The following is a 16,515-nucleotide window of genomic DNA, read 5'->3' on the forward strand; positions in this document are numbered from 1 at the left end:
TGAGAAAAATTCAAAGGCTTTCTGGATTCTGGTTGTATCTCATCAAAGAATTTGGGGAAGATGCAAATCAGAGCATTATTTTGATGGTTTTTTTACCGAGTCTAAGCTTGTACTGCTTGCTGCACGACAGGCCAGTAATCGAGAGACAAGTTGTTGGGCTAGTGCCCCAAAGAACCATCTTGCCTGAGTTAGAATTCAGGCTCATTTTATACTAAAAGGAGAGGGAGTAAAGTCAAACCTTTTCTGGTTCCCATCAGCCTCTGGAGGGGATGTGTTAATTTCTTCCTCCCTGTAGTCATTCACAGATGGGCCTGGTCAGAATGTTTCCTGTGAGCTAAACAAAGCTATTTTAGCTTAATGCTCATTACCTGGGAAGCAGGGTTCCCAGAGATGGGCCATTATGTATAATTTAAGTTTATAGGCAACATCCCTTTAGTGATTAACTTGTAATAGAATATAAAAGTGTCTTCCTTATTACAGTTTTGAGGTATTGCATACTGTTGTTTTATTCTTTCCTTAGTTTTTAAAATTTTCCATAAAAGGTGAATAGGAGAATACTAATTGTATAGCTTTTGACTGAGCAAAAATGCACTTAAGACCAATTTTCTGGTTGTGATACTATACTATAGTTTTGTAAATGTAACCCTTGGGGGAAACTGGGTAAAGAGTACATAGCATCTCTCTGTATTGTTTCTTACAACTGCATGTGAATCTGCAGTTATCTCAAAATGACAAGTTTACTTTACAATGCATTTAAACATCAGGGGATTAGAATAATAAAGCTAGTTTAATTTAGAGAAGATCCAAAATCCCGTAGTCATATATGGATAAAGAAATGGAAGGTAAAAATTAGGGGACATGCTGTTAATGTTTTGGGAATATAATAATTATAGATAAAAACAGAACACTTATTACCAGTCTACCTGCTTATCAGGAAGATATAGGTAATAAAGTAAATGAAACCAATGCTTAAAATTGCTTGCCATGAATTACTATTTGCCTTGGGCCAAAGTTGGTGCTGCCCTGGTTTATAGTTATTAGCCCAATATTTGAACAGAAGCTCTGAGGGCAGAGGTTGTTTTATTCATCTTTATATTCCCCTTAAGTGCTTAGCACCATGCTTTTTTGCATGTAGTAAGCGGGGCCCTTTTCAGTAGCATTTGTTGTAGTATGAATGAAGAGGATTAACATGCTGTTTCAATTAATGACGTATTTTATATTTTGTTTTGTAAACTCTTTTCCCATTTAAGGAATACTTTTGAGAGCATAGTTTCATTATTAGGAGCTTATTGATTTCAATGGTATGTCCTGTATAGTATGATTATGGAAGATAATAGCTTAAATATAAGCTATTTATTCTATAAATAGCTTATATTAATTCTATAAGTTGCTTATATTAAATATAAGCAATTAATTTCTATTGTCATATATTATTATTGTTATTTTAAATAAGCAATACAATAATTACCAAGAGTCATTACTAGGTAAAATTGTGCTTTTTTGGTGGGGCTGATTCCCTAAAAGAAGAAAAAGTTAAAAAGACCATAGTTACAAAGATAATAGCTTAGAACATTTTTTAAAAGTTATAGATCTTAATAAACTTATTTGTACTTCTTGATGAACTAGAATAGTGAAAAATAAGTGTTTCAGTTGACTTGATATTCTTCTGTATGGTCTTTGGTTTTGAACAGGTGTATTACCTGACTGCTTAACAGATGGTTCTGATGTGGTCAGTGACCTTGAACAGGAAGAGATGAAAATCCTGAGAGAAGTTCTTAGGTATGCTTGTTTAATTATTTTTGGAATGGATCATTAGTAATATTACAATATTATCTGCATATGTGCTTTTTACTAAAAAAAATACTGTGAGCTAGTAAAATATCTAAATTCTCTCCTAAAGACTATGAAAATGATTTATCATTTTATTTGTTTATAATTATGTATATATTACATTTCTTAATGGACAGAAAAAATTATTTTCAGATGACTCATACCAGATCAGCGCAGATGGGAGGGTCTTCCTCCACTCCCATCATGGGAATAGGAAACTAGCCACCAATGGGAACTAGATGCAGTAGACCCAGCCTGATGCCTGGAAGGGCTGTAGTGGCCTGAGATAAGCAGGAAACTCCTTGGCTTCTGGATCTGGGTATTAGAGGAGGCTTATGCCAGGTGTCTCACAGTAGGAGATTGGATATCCAGACTCCACAGACCAAATAGCTGACTCTTTGCTGGTCTCTTTCTTGCCTCAGTTACGTGATTCTCAGCCAAATGCCTGGCATGGAATGTGCAGCCCACTAAAGGGGCATTTCCCCTCTTGGGCCTGTTGTCCCCTGACCCCTGTGGGAGTTTTAGAAGGGAGGGGCAATTGAAGCACTTAATATTTAAATCTATGGGAATGTATAGGTTTAAGGCAAAAGGATACCTGCAGCTATTTGTGTCCCCTGCAGAATGGGGCCTTGGCATTTGGTGGCCCTGGCTCTCCACTCTAACCACATACATGACCATCTTCTAGCATCCTGTAGTCCTCCCACCTACCCAACTTATCCCCAGTTCCAAAGCAGGAGGGAGGTTAGGCAGGATGGTGGTTAGGAGGATGGGCCTAGTGGGGGACTGTGGAAGGAGCTGTAGGACTTTGTGCTGCATTTCAGGGGATTTGAGTGGTTGTGGGGAGGGAGGCAAGTTTGCGGGTAAAACCCGACCTTTCCTGCCAGGTCCTCCTTTCCATGGCAAGGGCAAATGGGAGCCTGAGACAACACACAATGCTCTGAGTTGAAAGGTTTGAAGAGTTAAGGATATTTGGTAATAGGTTTAGAGGACTGGCAGTTTTGACTTGTACTGGTTGCTTCTTGGTTGATTGGTGGTTTGAAAACTGGTCAGCTTTGTGCTTTTAGATTTTACTGTATTTTCTACGAGCTTCTGGGGGCGGTGTACTACTGTATAAGCAGTGGAGCTTAATCATGAACATGTATGAGAGTTGAATTGGCTATTTTCCTAAATCAGACTTCCCTCAGTGAGCAGTTTACAAAAGCTGATAGGGCTTTGGCATAATGGCATCAGGAGAGCTGTGTGGTAGCTCAGATGCCATGGAAAAACTAGAATGAGGGGAGAAATGGATCTTAGGAATGTAACTGATCAGTCTAAAGAGAGAGATCTAAGTCCATATTCATGAGATTTGCCATTCAGATTTGGGTTTAGGATTTCAAACCTGTTGATCTTTGTTCAGCTAGGGGTCCTTCACATCTCCAGAGGACATAGGTAAACCTGTATTTTATGTGGCTAACTATATTATGCTGTTTATGCCTATGTATGTCTTTCTCAGTTGATTGTAAGCTGCTTTAAGTTAAGCCTGATTATTTCCATCTTTGTTTCCAAAATTTCTTGCACATATTGTAAGCTTAGGTTAGCATGTTTCTTGTTGAATATTTGTTCTTTGACCAAAAGAGAAAGTTTACTTTTCTACTTTATTTTTGTATATTTCAGAAAATCGAAAGAAGAATATGACCAGGAGGAAGAAAGAAAGAGTAAAAAGCAGGTGCCTACAAAACATATTAATATAATAGAAATATTTCATTGCTGTTATCTCTTAGGTTTACACCTGGGTTTTCTATTAAAGTTTAAGCTTAGGTGGAACAACACAGTTCCTCAGAGTATTTATATTTTCTTGGCAATTCTGAGCATTTATACTTAACTTTATAACTTTATTCACTTTATAATTCATCCAGCGACCTACCTTTTAAATTCCCGATAAAGAATGAGATTGTTCACTCCAAAAAAACTGTATGTAATACCATTCATATTTTGGGGAATTTTTAATAGAAATTCCCCTTAATTTTATGAATAAAAGAAGATTAAGAAAAACATTTTACTTCCCCACCTGCCTTGATTCCTTTACTATTTTGAAACAGCATCTGCAGTTAATACTGAGGGTCCCTTGTAGACTTTAACATTGCCAGCTTTAAGCAGAATGATTCAGTTTCACATTTCCTGGCATACTCCTCTTTCATTAAGAACTGTTTCCATAAAGGGCCTAATCCTTCCTAAGGATCAATTAAACATGTATCTGGCTGAGGTGAGGGAAGATAATATTTATTTTTTCCTCCCCCCTTTTCTAGCTGCTTCTCTTTCCACATTTTCTCAAATCTCCCTGAAGGGAGAGTGAAACCTAATATAAACTAATTCTCAGTTGCTTGAAAGTCATTTTCCTTTTTTCCCTTCAATGACTGTGATACCTGCTTGTATCATTTACTATATTTGAAAAAGCCTATTTTACTCCAAGGTAACCAATGAAGAGCAAAAGAGAGATGTTTTAGGATTTAGAGGGGATTTATGTATCTTTGAGTAAATCTCCTTTTAGTAAATGGAGGTGAAATTCATAGATAATAATCTTTTTTAATGTAGGAGTATAGAACAGAAACTCGTTCAAAACTGCTCTCAGAAGACAGTAGTACTGGGAATTCCCTGGTGGTCCAGAGGTTAAGACTTCGCACTTCCACGGCAGGCGGTGCCGGTTTGATCCCTGGTTGGGGAACTAAGATCCCATAGGCCAGGCGATGTGGCCACAGACACACACACAAAAAGACAGTAGTATTGACTTTCTGATTTATATATAAACTATATCAGGCTTCTTGAATAATAATATGTTTTGGAGTGTATGGTTTTTTTAGACTTCTTTTAATGGAAATTTTCAAACACACAAAAGTAGAGCTGATAATAATTTCAGTCTTCATGTTTCCATCACTCAACATATAGAGACTTATGATTTAGGTATTCATGAATTACCTGAAAAGTTACATGTGATTGGATTTTCCTGTTTTTAAGGAAAAATGAAGTATCAGTTTACTTGGTTCTTTCCAAGATTTAAACGATCTCTTTGGTTTAAATATAGTATCCCATTTTAGAAATGGGAATACAGGCATACCTCAGAGATGTTGTGAGATCGGTTCTAGACTATTGCAATAAAGCGAAGATGGCAATGAAATAAGTCACAAAAGTATTTTGGTTTCCCAGTGCATATAAAGGTTATGTTTACACTATACTGTAGTCTATTAATTGTGCAGTAGCATTATGTCTAAAAAAACAATGTACATATGTACGAAGGAAGGTTAAGACTTTGCACTTCCACTGCAGGGGCCGCCGGTTCGATCCCTGGTCGGGGAACTAAGATCCCACATGCTGTGTGGTGCGGCCAAAGAGGAAAAAGAAAAATACTATTTTATTGCTAAAAAATGCTAACCATCATCTGAACCTTCAGCAAGCTGTAATCTTTTTGCTGACTGACCAGGGTGGTGGTTACTGAAGGTTGGGGTGGATGTGGCAGTTTCTTAAGATAAGACAACAATGAAGTTTGTCGCATTATTTGAGTCTTCCTCTCATGAACAATCTCACAGTAGCATGAAGTGCTGTTTGATGGCATCTTACCCACAGTAAAACTTCTTTCCAAATTGGAGTCAATCTTCTCAAACCTGGCTGCTACTTTATCAACTAAATTTGTGTAATATTCTAAATCCTTTGGTGTCATTTCAATAATCTTCACAGCATCTTCCCCAGGAACAGATTCCATCTCAAGAAACCACTCTCTTTGCTCATCCATAAGAAGTAACTCCTCATCCATTCAAGTTTTATCATGAGAATGCACCAATTCAGGCACATCTCCAGGCTCCACTTCTAATTCTGGTTCTCTTGCTGTTTCCTCCACATCTGCAAAACTTCCTCCACTGAAATCTTGAAGCCCTCTAAGTCATCCATGAGGGTTGGAATCAATTTCTTCTAAATTCCTGTTAATGTTCATATTTTGACCTCTTTCCATGAATCATGAATGTTCTTAATGGCATCTAGAATTGTGAATCCTTTCCAGAAGGATTTCAATTGACTTTGCCCAGATCCATTGGAGAAATCATTATCTATGGCAGCTATAGCCTTACGAAATGTATTGCTTAAAGAATGAGACTTGAAAGTTGAAATTACTCCTTGATCCATGAGATGTAGAACGGATGTTGTGTAGCAGGCATGAAAACAACATGAATCTTGTACACCTCCATCAGAGCTCTTGGGTATCCAGGTGCATTGCCAATGAGTAGTTAATATTTTGAAAGGAATCTTTTTTTTTCTGAGGAGTAGATCATAACAGTGGGCTTCAAATATTCAGTAAACTATGTTGTAAACAGATGTGCTGTAATCCAGGCTTTGTTGTTCCATTGATAGAGCACAGGGAGAGTAGATTTAGCATAATTCTTAAGGGCCTTAAGAACAGTAAATGAGCATTGGCTTCAACTTCAAGTCACCAGCTGCATTAGCCCCTAATAAGAGAACCTGTCCTTTGAAGCTTTAAAGCCAGGCACTGACTTATCCTCTCCAGCTAGGAAAGTCCTATATGGCCTCTCCTTCCGGTAGTAGGCTGTTTCATTTGCATTGAAAATCTGTTGTTTAGTGTAGCCACCTTCATTAATTCTGTTAGTGAGATCTTCTGGATAGCTTGCTGCAGCTTCTGCATAAGCACTTGCTGCCTCATCCTGTGCTCTTGTGTTACAGAGATAGCTTCTTTCCTTCAGCCGCATGAACCACCCTCTGTTAGTTTCACACTCTTCTTCTGCATCTTCCTCACGTCTCTCAGCCTTCATAGAACTGAAGAGAGTTAAAGGCTTGAACTGAAGAGAGTTAAAGGCTTGAACTGAAGAGAGTTAAAGGCTTGCTCTGGATTAGGCTTTGGCTTAAGGGAGTGTTGTGGCTGGTTTGATCTTTTATCCAGATCACTAAGAGTTTCTCCATATCAGCAATAAGGCTGTTTCACTTTCTTATCATTCATGTGTTAACTGGAGTATCACTTTTAATTTCCTTCAAGAGCTTTTCCTTTGCATTCACAACTTGGCTAACTGTTTGGTACAAGAGGCCTAACCTTTGGCCTATCTCAGCTTCCTTTTTTCTTAACATCTTTATTGGAGTGTAATTGCTTTACAATGGTGTGTTAGTTTCTGCTTTATAATAAAGTGAATCAGCTATACATATACATATATCCCCATATCTCCTCCCTCTTGCGTCTCCCTCCCTCCCACCCTCCCTATCCCACCCCTCTAGGTGGTCACAAAGCACCGAGCTGGTCTCCCTGGGCTATGCGGCTGCTTCCCACTAGCTATCTATTTTACATTTGGTAGTGTATATGTGTCCATGCCACTCTCTCACTTTGTCCCAGCTTACCCTTCCCCCTCCCTGTGTCCTCAAGTCCATTCTCTAGTAGGTCTGCGTCTTTATTCCCATCCTGCCTCTATGTTCTTCGTGACCACTTTTTTTTTTTAGATTCCATATATATGTGTTAGCCTACGGTATTTGTTTTTCTCTTTCTGACATACTTCACTCTGTATGACAGACTCTAGGTCCATCCACCTCACTAGAAATAACTCAATTTCGTTTTTTTTTTAATGGCTGAGTAATATTCCATTGTATATGTGCCACATCTTCTTTAGCAATTCGTCTGTTGATGGACACTTAGGTTGCTTCCATGTCCTGGCTATTGTAAATAGAGCTACAATGAACATTGTGGTACATGACTTTTTGAATTATGGTTTTCTCAGGGTATATGCCCAATAGTGGGATTGTGGGTCATATGGTAGTTCTATTTTTAGTTTTTTAAGGAACCTCCTGTTCTCCATAGTGGCTGTATCAATATACATTCCCACCAGCAGTGCAAGAGTGTTCCCTTTTCTCCACACCTTCTCCACATTTATTGTTTGTACATTTTTTGATGATGGCCATTCTGACTGCTGTGAGGTGGTACCTCATTGTAGTTTTGATTTGCATTTCCCTAAAGATTAATGAAGTTGAGCATTCTTTCATGTGTTTGCTGGCAATCTGTATATCTTCTTTGGAGAAATGTCTACTTAGGTCTTCTGCGCATTTTTGGATTGGGTTGTTTGTTTTTTTGATATTGAGCTGTATGAGCTGCGTGTAAATTTTGGAGATTAATTCTTTGTCAGTTGCTTCATTTGCAAATATTTTCTCCCATTCTGAGGGTTGTTTTTTTGTCTTGTTTATGGTTTCCTTTGCTGTGCAAAAGGTTTGAAGTTTCATTAGGTCCCATTTGTTTATTTTTGGTTTTATTTCCGTTTCTCTAGGAGGTGGGTCAAAAGGATCTTGCTGTGATTTATGTCATAGAGTGTTCTGCCTATGTTTTCCTCTAAGGGTTTTATAGTGTCTGGCCTTAGATTTAGGTCTTTAATCCATTTTGAGTTTATTTTTGTGTATGGTGTTAGAGAGTGTTCTGATTTCATTCTTTTATATGTAGCTGTCCAGTTTTCCCAGCACCACTTACTGAAGAGGCTGTCTTTTCTCCATTGTATATATTCTTGGCTCCTTTATCAAAAATAAGGTGACCATATGTGCGTGGGCTTATCTCTGGGCTTTCTATCCTGTTCCATTGATCCATGTTTCTGTTTTTGTGCCAGTACCATACTGTCTTGATTACTGTACCTTTGTAGTATACTCTGAAGTCAGGGAGCCTGATTCCTCCAGATCCGTTTTTCTTTCTCAAGATTACTTTGGCTATTCGGGGTCTTTTGTGTTTCCATACAAATTGTGAAATTTTTTGTTTTAGTTCTGTGAAAAACGCCATTGGTAGTTTGATAGGGATTGCATTGAATCTGTAGATTGCTTTGGGTAGTATAGTCATTTTCACAATGTTGATTCTTCCAATGCAAGAACATGGTATATCTCTCCATCTGTTTGTATCATCTTTAATTTCTTTCATCAGTGTCTTATAGTTTTCTGCATACAGGTCTTTTGTCTCCTTAGGTAGGTTTATTCCTACGTGTTTTATTCTTTTTGCATTGGTAAATGGGAGTGTTTCCTTAATTTTTCATTGTTAGTGTATAGGAATGCAAGAGGTTTCTGTGCATTAATTTTGTATCCTGCTACTTTACCAAATTCATTGATTAGCTCTAGTAGTTTTCTGGTAGCATCTTTAGGATTCTCTATGTATAGTATCATGTCATCTGCAAACAGTGACAGCTTTACTTCTTCTTTTCCAATTTAGATTCCTTTTATTTCTTTATCTTCTCTGATTGCTGTGGCTAAAAATTCCAAAGCAATGTTGAAAAATAGTGGTGAGAGTGGGCAACCTTGTCTTGTTCCTGATCTTAGAGGAAATGGTTTCAGTTTTTCACCATTGAGGACAATGTTGGCTGTGGGTTTGTCATATATGGCCTTTATTATGTTGAGGTAAGTTCCCTCTGTGCCTACTTTCTGGAGGGTTTTTTATCATAAATCGGTGTTGGATTTTGTCAAAAGCTTTTTCTGCATCTATTGGGATGATTATATGGTGTTTATTCTTCAGTTTGTTAATATGGTGTATCACATTGATTGATTTGCATATATTGAAGAATCCTTGCATTCCTGGGATAAACCCCACTTGATCATGGTGTATGATCCTTTTAATGTGCTGTTGGATTCTGTTTGCTAGTATTCTGTTGAGGATTTTTGCATCTATGTTCATCAGTGATATTGGCCTGTAGTTTTCTTTCTTTGTGACATCTTTGTCTGGTTTTTGTATCAGGGTGATGGTGGCCTCGTAGAATGAGTTTAGGAGTGTTCCTCTCTCTGGTATATTTTGGAAGAGTTTGAGAAGGATAGGTGTTAGCTCTTCTCTACATATTTGATGGAATTTGCCTGTGAAGCCCTCTGGTCCTGGGCTTTTGTTTGTTGGAAGATTTTTAATCACAGTCGCAATTTCAGTGCCTGTGATTGGTCTGTTTATATTTTCTGTTTCTTTGTGGTTCAGTTTCACAAGTTTGTGCATTTCTAAGAATTTGTCCATTTCTTCCAGGTTGTCCATTTTATTGGCATATAGTCGCTTATAGTAATCTCTCATGATCCTTTGTATTTCTGCAGTGTCAGTTGTTACTTCTCCTTTTTCATTTCTAATTCTATTGACTTGAGTCTTCTCCCTTTTTTTCTTGATGAGTCTGGCTAATGGTTTATCAATTTTGTTTATCTTCTCAAAGAACCAGGTTTTAGTTTTATTGATCTTTGCTATTGTTTCCTTCATTTCTTTTTCATTTATTTCTGATCTGATCTTTATGATTTCTTTCCTTCTGCTAACTTTGGGGTTTTTTTTTTTGTTATTTCTCTAATTGCTTTAGGTGTAAGGTTAGGTTGTTTATTTGTGACATTTCTTGTTGCTTAAGGTAGGAGTGTATTGCTGTAAATTTCTGTCTTAGAACTGCTTTTGCTGCATCCCATAGGTTTTCGGTCATCATGTTTTCATGTCATTTGTTTCTAGGTATTTTTTGATTTCTTCAGTGATTTCTTGGTTATTAAGTAGTGTATTGTTTAGCTTCCATGTGTTTGTATTTTTTACAGATTTTTTTCCTGTAATTGATATCTAGTCTCATAGCATTGTGGTCAGAAAAGATACTTGATACGATTTCAATTTTCTTAATTTTACAAAGGGTTGATTTGTGACCCAAGATATGATCTATCCTGGATAATGTTCCATGAGCACTTTAGAAGAAAGTGTATTTTGTTGTTTTGGTATGGAATATCCTATAAATATCAATTAAGTCCATCTTGTTTAATGTATCATTTAAAGCTTGTGTTCCTTATTTATTTTCATTTTGGATGATCTGTCCATTGGTGAAAGTGGGGTGTTAAAGTCCACTACTATGATTGTGTTACTGTCGATTTCCCCTTTTATGGCTGTTAGCATTTGCCTTATATGTTGAGGTGCTCCTATGTTGGGTGCATAAATATTTACAATTGTTATATCTTCTTCTTGGATCGATCCCTTGATCATTATGTAGTGTCCTTCTTTGTCTTTTGTAATAGTCTTTGTTTTAAAGTCTATTTTGTCTGATATGAGAATTGCTACTTCATCTTTCTTTTCACTTCCATTTGCATGGAATATCTTTTTCCATCCCCTCACTTTCAGTCTGTATGTGTCCCTAGGTCTGATGTGGGTGTCTTATAGATAGCATATATACGGGTCTTGTTTTTGTATCCATTCAGCCAGTCTATGTCTTTTGGTTGGAGCTTTTAATCTATTTACATTTAAGGTAATTATCGATATGTATGTTCCTATTACCATTTTCTTAATTGTTTTGGGTTTGGTTTTGCAGGTCTTTTCCTTCTCTTTTGTTTCCTGCCCAGAGAAGTTCCTTTAGCATTTGTTGTGAAGCTGGTTTGGTGGTGCTGAATTCTCTTAGCTTTTGCTTGTCTGTAAAGGTTTTAATTTCTCTGTTGAATCTGAATGAGATCCATGCTTGGTAGAGTAATCTTGGTTGTAGGTTTTTCTGTTTCATCACTTTAAATATGTCCTGCCACTCCCTTCTGGATTGCAGAGTTTCTGCTGAAAGATCAGCTGTTAACCTTATGGAAATTCCCTTGTATGTTATTTGTTGTTTTTCCCTTGCTACTTTTAATATTTTTTCTTTGTATTTAATTTTTGATAGTTTGATTAATATGTGTCTTGACGTGTTTCTCCTTGGATTTATCCTGTATGGGACTCTCTGTGCTTCCTGGACTTGATTAACTATTTCCTTTCCCATATTAGGGAAGTTTTCAACTATAATCTCTTCAAATATTTTCTCAGTCCCTTTCTTTTTCTCTAGTTTTTCTGGGACCCCTATACTTCGAATGTTGGTGCATTTAATGTTTTCCCAGAAGTCTCTGAGACTGTACTCAATTCTTTTCATTCTTTTTTCTTTATTCTGCTCTGCAGTAGTTATTTCCACTATTTTATCTTCCAGGTTACTTATCCGTTCTTCTGCCTCAGTTATTCTGCTATTGATTCCTTCTAGAGAATTTTTAATTTCATTTATTGTGTTGCTCATTACTGTTTGTTTGCTCTTTAGTTCTTCTAGTTCCTTGTTAAACGTTTCTTGTATTTTTTCCATTCTATTTCCAAGATTTTGGATCATCTTTACTATCATTATTCTGAATTCTTTTTCAGGTAGACTGCCTATTTCCTCTTCATTTGTTAGGTCTGGTGGGTTTTCACCTTACTCCTTCATCTGCTGTGTGTTTCTCTGTCTTCTCATTTTGCTTAACTTACCATGTTTGGGGTCTCCTTTTCGCAGGCCGCAGGTTCGTTGTTACCGTTGTGTTTGGTGTCTGCCCCCAGTGGCTAAGGTTGGTTCATTGGGTTGTGGAGGCTTCCTGGTGGAGTGGACTGGTACCTGTGTTCTGGTGGATGAGAGTGGATCTTGTCTTTCTGGTGGGCAGGACCGAGTCTGGTGGTGTGTTTTGGGGTGTCTGTGACCTTATGATTTTAGGCAGCCTCTCTGCTAATGGGTGGGGTTGTGTTCCTGTCTTGCTAGTTGTTTGGCATCGGGTGTCTAGCACTGTAGCTTGCTGGTTGTTGAGTGGAGCTGGGTCTTGGCGTTGAGATGGAGATCTCTGGGAGAGCTCTCGCCGATTGATATTACGTGGAGCTGGGAGGTCTCTGGTGGGTCAATGTCCTGAACTCGGCTCTCCCATCTCAGAGGCACAGGCCTGACACCCGGCCAGAGCACCAAGACCCTGTCATCCACACGGCTCAGAATAAAAGGTAGAAAGAAAGAAAGAAAGAAGAAAATAAATTAAAAAATAATATAAAATAAAGTTATTAAAGTAAAAAATAATAATTAAAAAAAATAATAAAAAGAGAGAAGAGAGCAACCAAACCAAAACACAAGTCCACCAATGATAACAAGTGCTAAAAACTATACTAAAAAACCCCCCCAAAAAACGGACAGACAGAACCGTAGGACAAATGGTAAAAGCAAAGCTATACAGACAATCACACACAGAAGTGTACACATACACACTCAGAATAAGAAAAAAGGAAAAAAAAAATCATTGCTCCCAATGTCCACTGTCTCAATTTGGGATGATTCGTTGTCTATTCAGGTATTCCACAGATGCAGGGTACATCAAGTTGATTGTGGAGATTTAATCCGCTGCTCTTGAGGCTGATGGGAGAGATTTCCCTTTCTCTTCTTATGTATTTATTTATTTATTTATTTTTTGCGGTACTAGGGCCTCTCACTGCTGTGGCCTCTCCCATTGCGGAGCACAGGCTCCGGATGCGCAGGCTCAGTGGCCATGGCTCACGGGTCCAGCCGCTCTGGGGCATGTGGGATCCTCCCGGACCAGGGCACAAACCCATGTCTGCTGCATAGGCAGGCAGACTCTCAACCACTGCGCCACCAGGGAATCCCTCCCTTTCTCTTCTTTGCTCGCACAGCCCAGGGGTTCAGCTTTCGATTTGGCCCTGCCTCTGTGTGTAGGTCGCCTGAGGGCGTCTGTTGTTTGCTCAGACAGGACGGGGTTAAAGGAGCAGCTGATTCGGGGGCTGTGTCTCACTCAGGCCGGTGGGGGCGGGGAGGTAGGGGCACGGAGTGCGGGGCGGGCCTGGGGTGGCAGAGGCTGGAGTGATGTTGCACCAGCCTGAGGCGCGCCGTGCGTTCTCCCGGGGAAGTTGCCCCTGGATCACGGGACCCTGTTAGTGGCGGACTGCACAGGCTCCCCGGAAGTGGGGTGTGGATAGTGACCTGTGCTCACACACAGGCTTCTTGGTGGCGGTAGCAGCAGCCTTAGCGTCTCATGCCCGTCTCTGGTGTCGCCTCTGATAGCCGTGGCTTGGGCCCGTCTCGGGAGCTCATTTAGGCGGTGCTCTGAATTCCCTCTCCTCATGTACCCGGAAACAAGGGTCTCTTGCCTCTTAGGCAGCTCCAGACTTTTTCCCAGACTCCCTCCCATCTAGCTGTGGCGCACTAGCCCCTTCAGGCTGTGTTCATGCAGCCAACCCCACTCCTTTGCCCTCTGCACCCCTGTTGCTGTGCTCTCCCCCGTGGCTCCGAAGCTTCCCCTCTGCCACCCCCCATCTCCGCCAGTGAAGGGGTTTCCTAGTGTGTGGAAACTTTTCCTCCTTCACAGCTCCCTCCCAGAGGTGCAGGTCCCGTCCCTATTCTTTTGTCTCTGTGTTTTCTTTTTTCTTTTGTCCTACCCAGGTACATGGGGAATTTCTTGACTTTTGGGAAGTCTGAGGTCTTCTGCCAGTGTTCTGTAGCAGTTGTTCCACATGTAGATGTATTTCTGATGTATTTGTGGGGAGGAAGGTGATCTCCATGTCTTACTCTTCCGCCATCTTGAAGGTCTCTCCTATCTCAGCTTTCGACATGCCTTTCTCACTAAGCTTAATCATTTCTAGCTTTTGATTTAAAGTGAGAGACCTGTGATTCTTCCTTTCACTTGAACACTTAGAGGTCACTGTAGGTTTATTAATTGGCCTAATTTCAACATTCTTGTGTCTCAGGGAATAGGGAGGTCTGAGGAGAGGGAGAGAAATGAGGGGACAAGTGGTCAGTGGAGCAGTTAGAGCACACACAACTTTCATCTATCAAGTTTCACCGTCTTACACGGGTTTGGTTTGTGGTGCCCCCAAACAGTTACAATAGTAACATCAAAGATTACTGATCCCTGATCACTATAACATATATAATAATGAAAATTTGAAATATTGCAAGAATTACCAAAATGTGACACAGAGACATGAAGTGAGCAATGCTGTTGGAAAAATGACACTGATAGACTTGCTTGATGCAGAGTTGCCACAAACCTTCAATTTGTAAAAAAACGGGATGTCTGTGAAACACAATAAATTGAAGTGCAATAAAATGAGGTATACTTGTAAACCAGTTTGTGGTTGCTTCAGGCATATCATAGCAGTGGTATTATTATTATATTTTTTAGATTATTTGAAGTGAAAAAGCACCTTATTAATCAGTGATTTTATTTCTTTTAGAGTGTTTCTTGGTGTCTTGGTCAAGGTCACATGAGTAGTAAGAGTGAAACCTAGGTTTGAACTCACTTCTTTCTGAATCCAAAGTCTTAACCAAACTAGTTATTCTTAGCACTGCATGATTGGAAATGAGAATGTTTACCTACCTCAAAAAGTAGAAGATAAAAAATGGTGGAAACATCTTAAAAACTTTGGAAAAATAGAATCTCTGATTTATTATCCATTTAGTAGACAATAATTTTTTAAACTAATGTGTATGAATCCCTTAAGTAGTGAATTATTCAGAATTAATCTAAAGTATTTTTTAAATTATATTGTTGATTCCTGAAGCTATCAGAGGCTAAAACAGAAGAGCCTCCGATGCATGCCAATGAAACTGCAAAAATGAATAATTCCCAAGGGGATGGTGAACATTTTGCACACCCACCCTCAGGTAAGTTTGAAATGTACTGAAATTTCTGAATAATATGAATACATAAACACTGTAAAGAGTGTGTTACTTTCTCATACATACTTCACCCTCAAAATATGGCCATTGGTATTTAATGTTCTTTGTGAATTTAGCTAAAGTGGTTGCTTGTAGGAGATAGCTGACAGAGAGGGCGTAGCCCCCAAATTTCTAAGTGAAGCTTGGAACCCAGAGCTGTGATCAAAATTCCTTGGGGAAGCCCCCAGGCTTTATGCCATGACCACAGCATTCAAGGTATGTTCACGTAACATTTGGTACTCTCTTCCTTGACCATAATCACATGGTGTTTGAGAGTTAGAAGCTGAACAGGGAAAGATAATATTTTCCTAGTGAATTAAAACACAATTAGAAAACAACAGGTAGCCAATTTATCTAGAAGTTGTCAGAAACTATTGTTGAAACCAAAATTGATGAGAATCCTTGTGGGAAATGTTAGTGGATGATCTTGTTCACTATGCAGTGAATCATTTTCAATATATGTTTTCTGATTTCCTTTATAAGAAGACAGGTAATTCTGAAACAGAACTTAAATCATGATCATGAATTTACTTCATTTTTTTATGGATTTCTGTGGTTTTTAGGTACATGTCCTTTTATCAATTAAAAAAATGCATAACTCTGTGAGGTAGATATTATGGTCCTTATTTTTCTTTTATTTTTTTAAAACAAGAAATTCAAGGAACTTGAATGAGGTCCAAAATCACTGAGCTCTTAAATAGTGAAACTGTGACTTACCTTGGTCTTCTGACTCCAAATCTTGTGTTTTTCTACACTTTGTAGAAGTTTTATAATTGAGATAGATAGGTTTGTTGTGTATCCAGTGTTGTAAGTATCTAAATGCTTAGTTGATAAAACAATGGGGCATATGAAACAGAAGCAGGTTTATGAAGTTATCTGGCTTTTTCCTTCCTAGCAAATCTAATAATTCCTTTTCTTTTCTCATATTCTGCAGGTTCTGAGTAGAATAACCTCATTTGAATTATGTCTGTGAAAGCACCTGCTTTAGATTTGTTTGAGCGCTTTTAAAATTTGCTGGCCCAAACTTAGCTTTTTGTTTTATATAGACCTAAGTACATATACTGTTCTAATCTTGTGTCTGACATAATTTGAATACATTTGCTTATCTATTAAGTGAAACTATTATAGAAAACTTAATCTCAAGCCATTTGTAACTCAGTTATGCACATTAGCGGTAGAGAAACTGGCAGATAATTTCAAAAGTAACGATTTTAATTTTTAAAAACTATTCTATTTTTTTAGAAAAATGAGTATATTT

General features: G+C 38.4%; 1 protein-coding gene across 1 annotated transcript in view; it reads left to right on the forward strand.

Moving 5' to 3' along the window:
* CFAP36 (cilia and flagella associated protein 36) overlaps positions 1-16,515 on the forward strand; it is a 32,508-nt gene that overhangs the window by 13,105 nt on the left and 2,888 nt on the right. Inside the window, exons 5-7 of the mRNA XM_032652384.1 lie at positions 1,692-1,779; positions 3,484-3,535; positions 15,101-15,203. Of these exons, the coding sequence (XP_032508275.1) occupies positions 1,692-1,779; positions 3,484-3,535; positions 15,101-15,203 (243 nt within the window). The remainder of the gene's footprint in view (positions 1-1,691; positions 1,780-3,483; positions 3,536-15,100; positions 15,204-16,515) is intronic.

This window comes from Phocoena sinus, chromosome 13 (genome assembly GCF_008692025.1).
Source record: "Phocoena sinus isolate mPhoSin1 chromosome 13, mPhoSin1.pri, whole genome shotgun sequence".
Taxonomy (NCBI): domain Eukaryota; kingdom Metazoa; phylum Chordata; class Mammalia; order Artiodactyla; family Phocoenidae; genus Phocoena; species Phocoena sinus.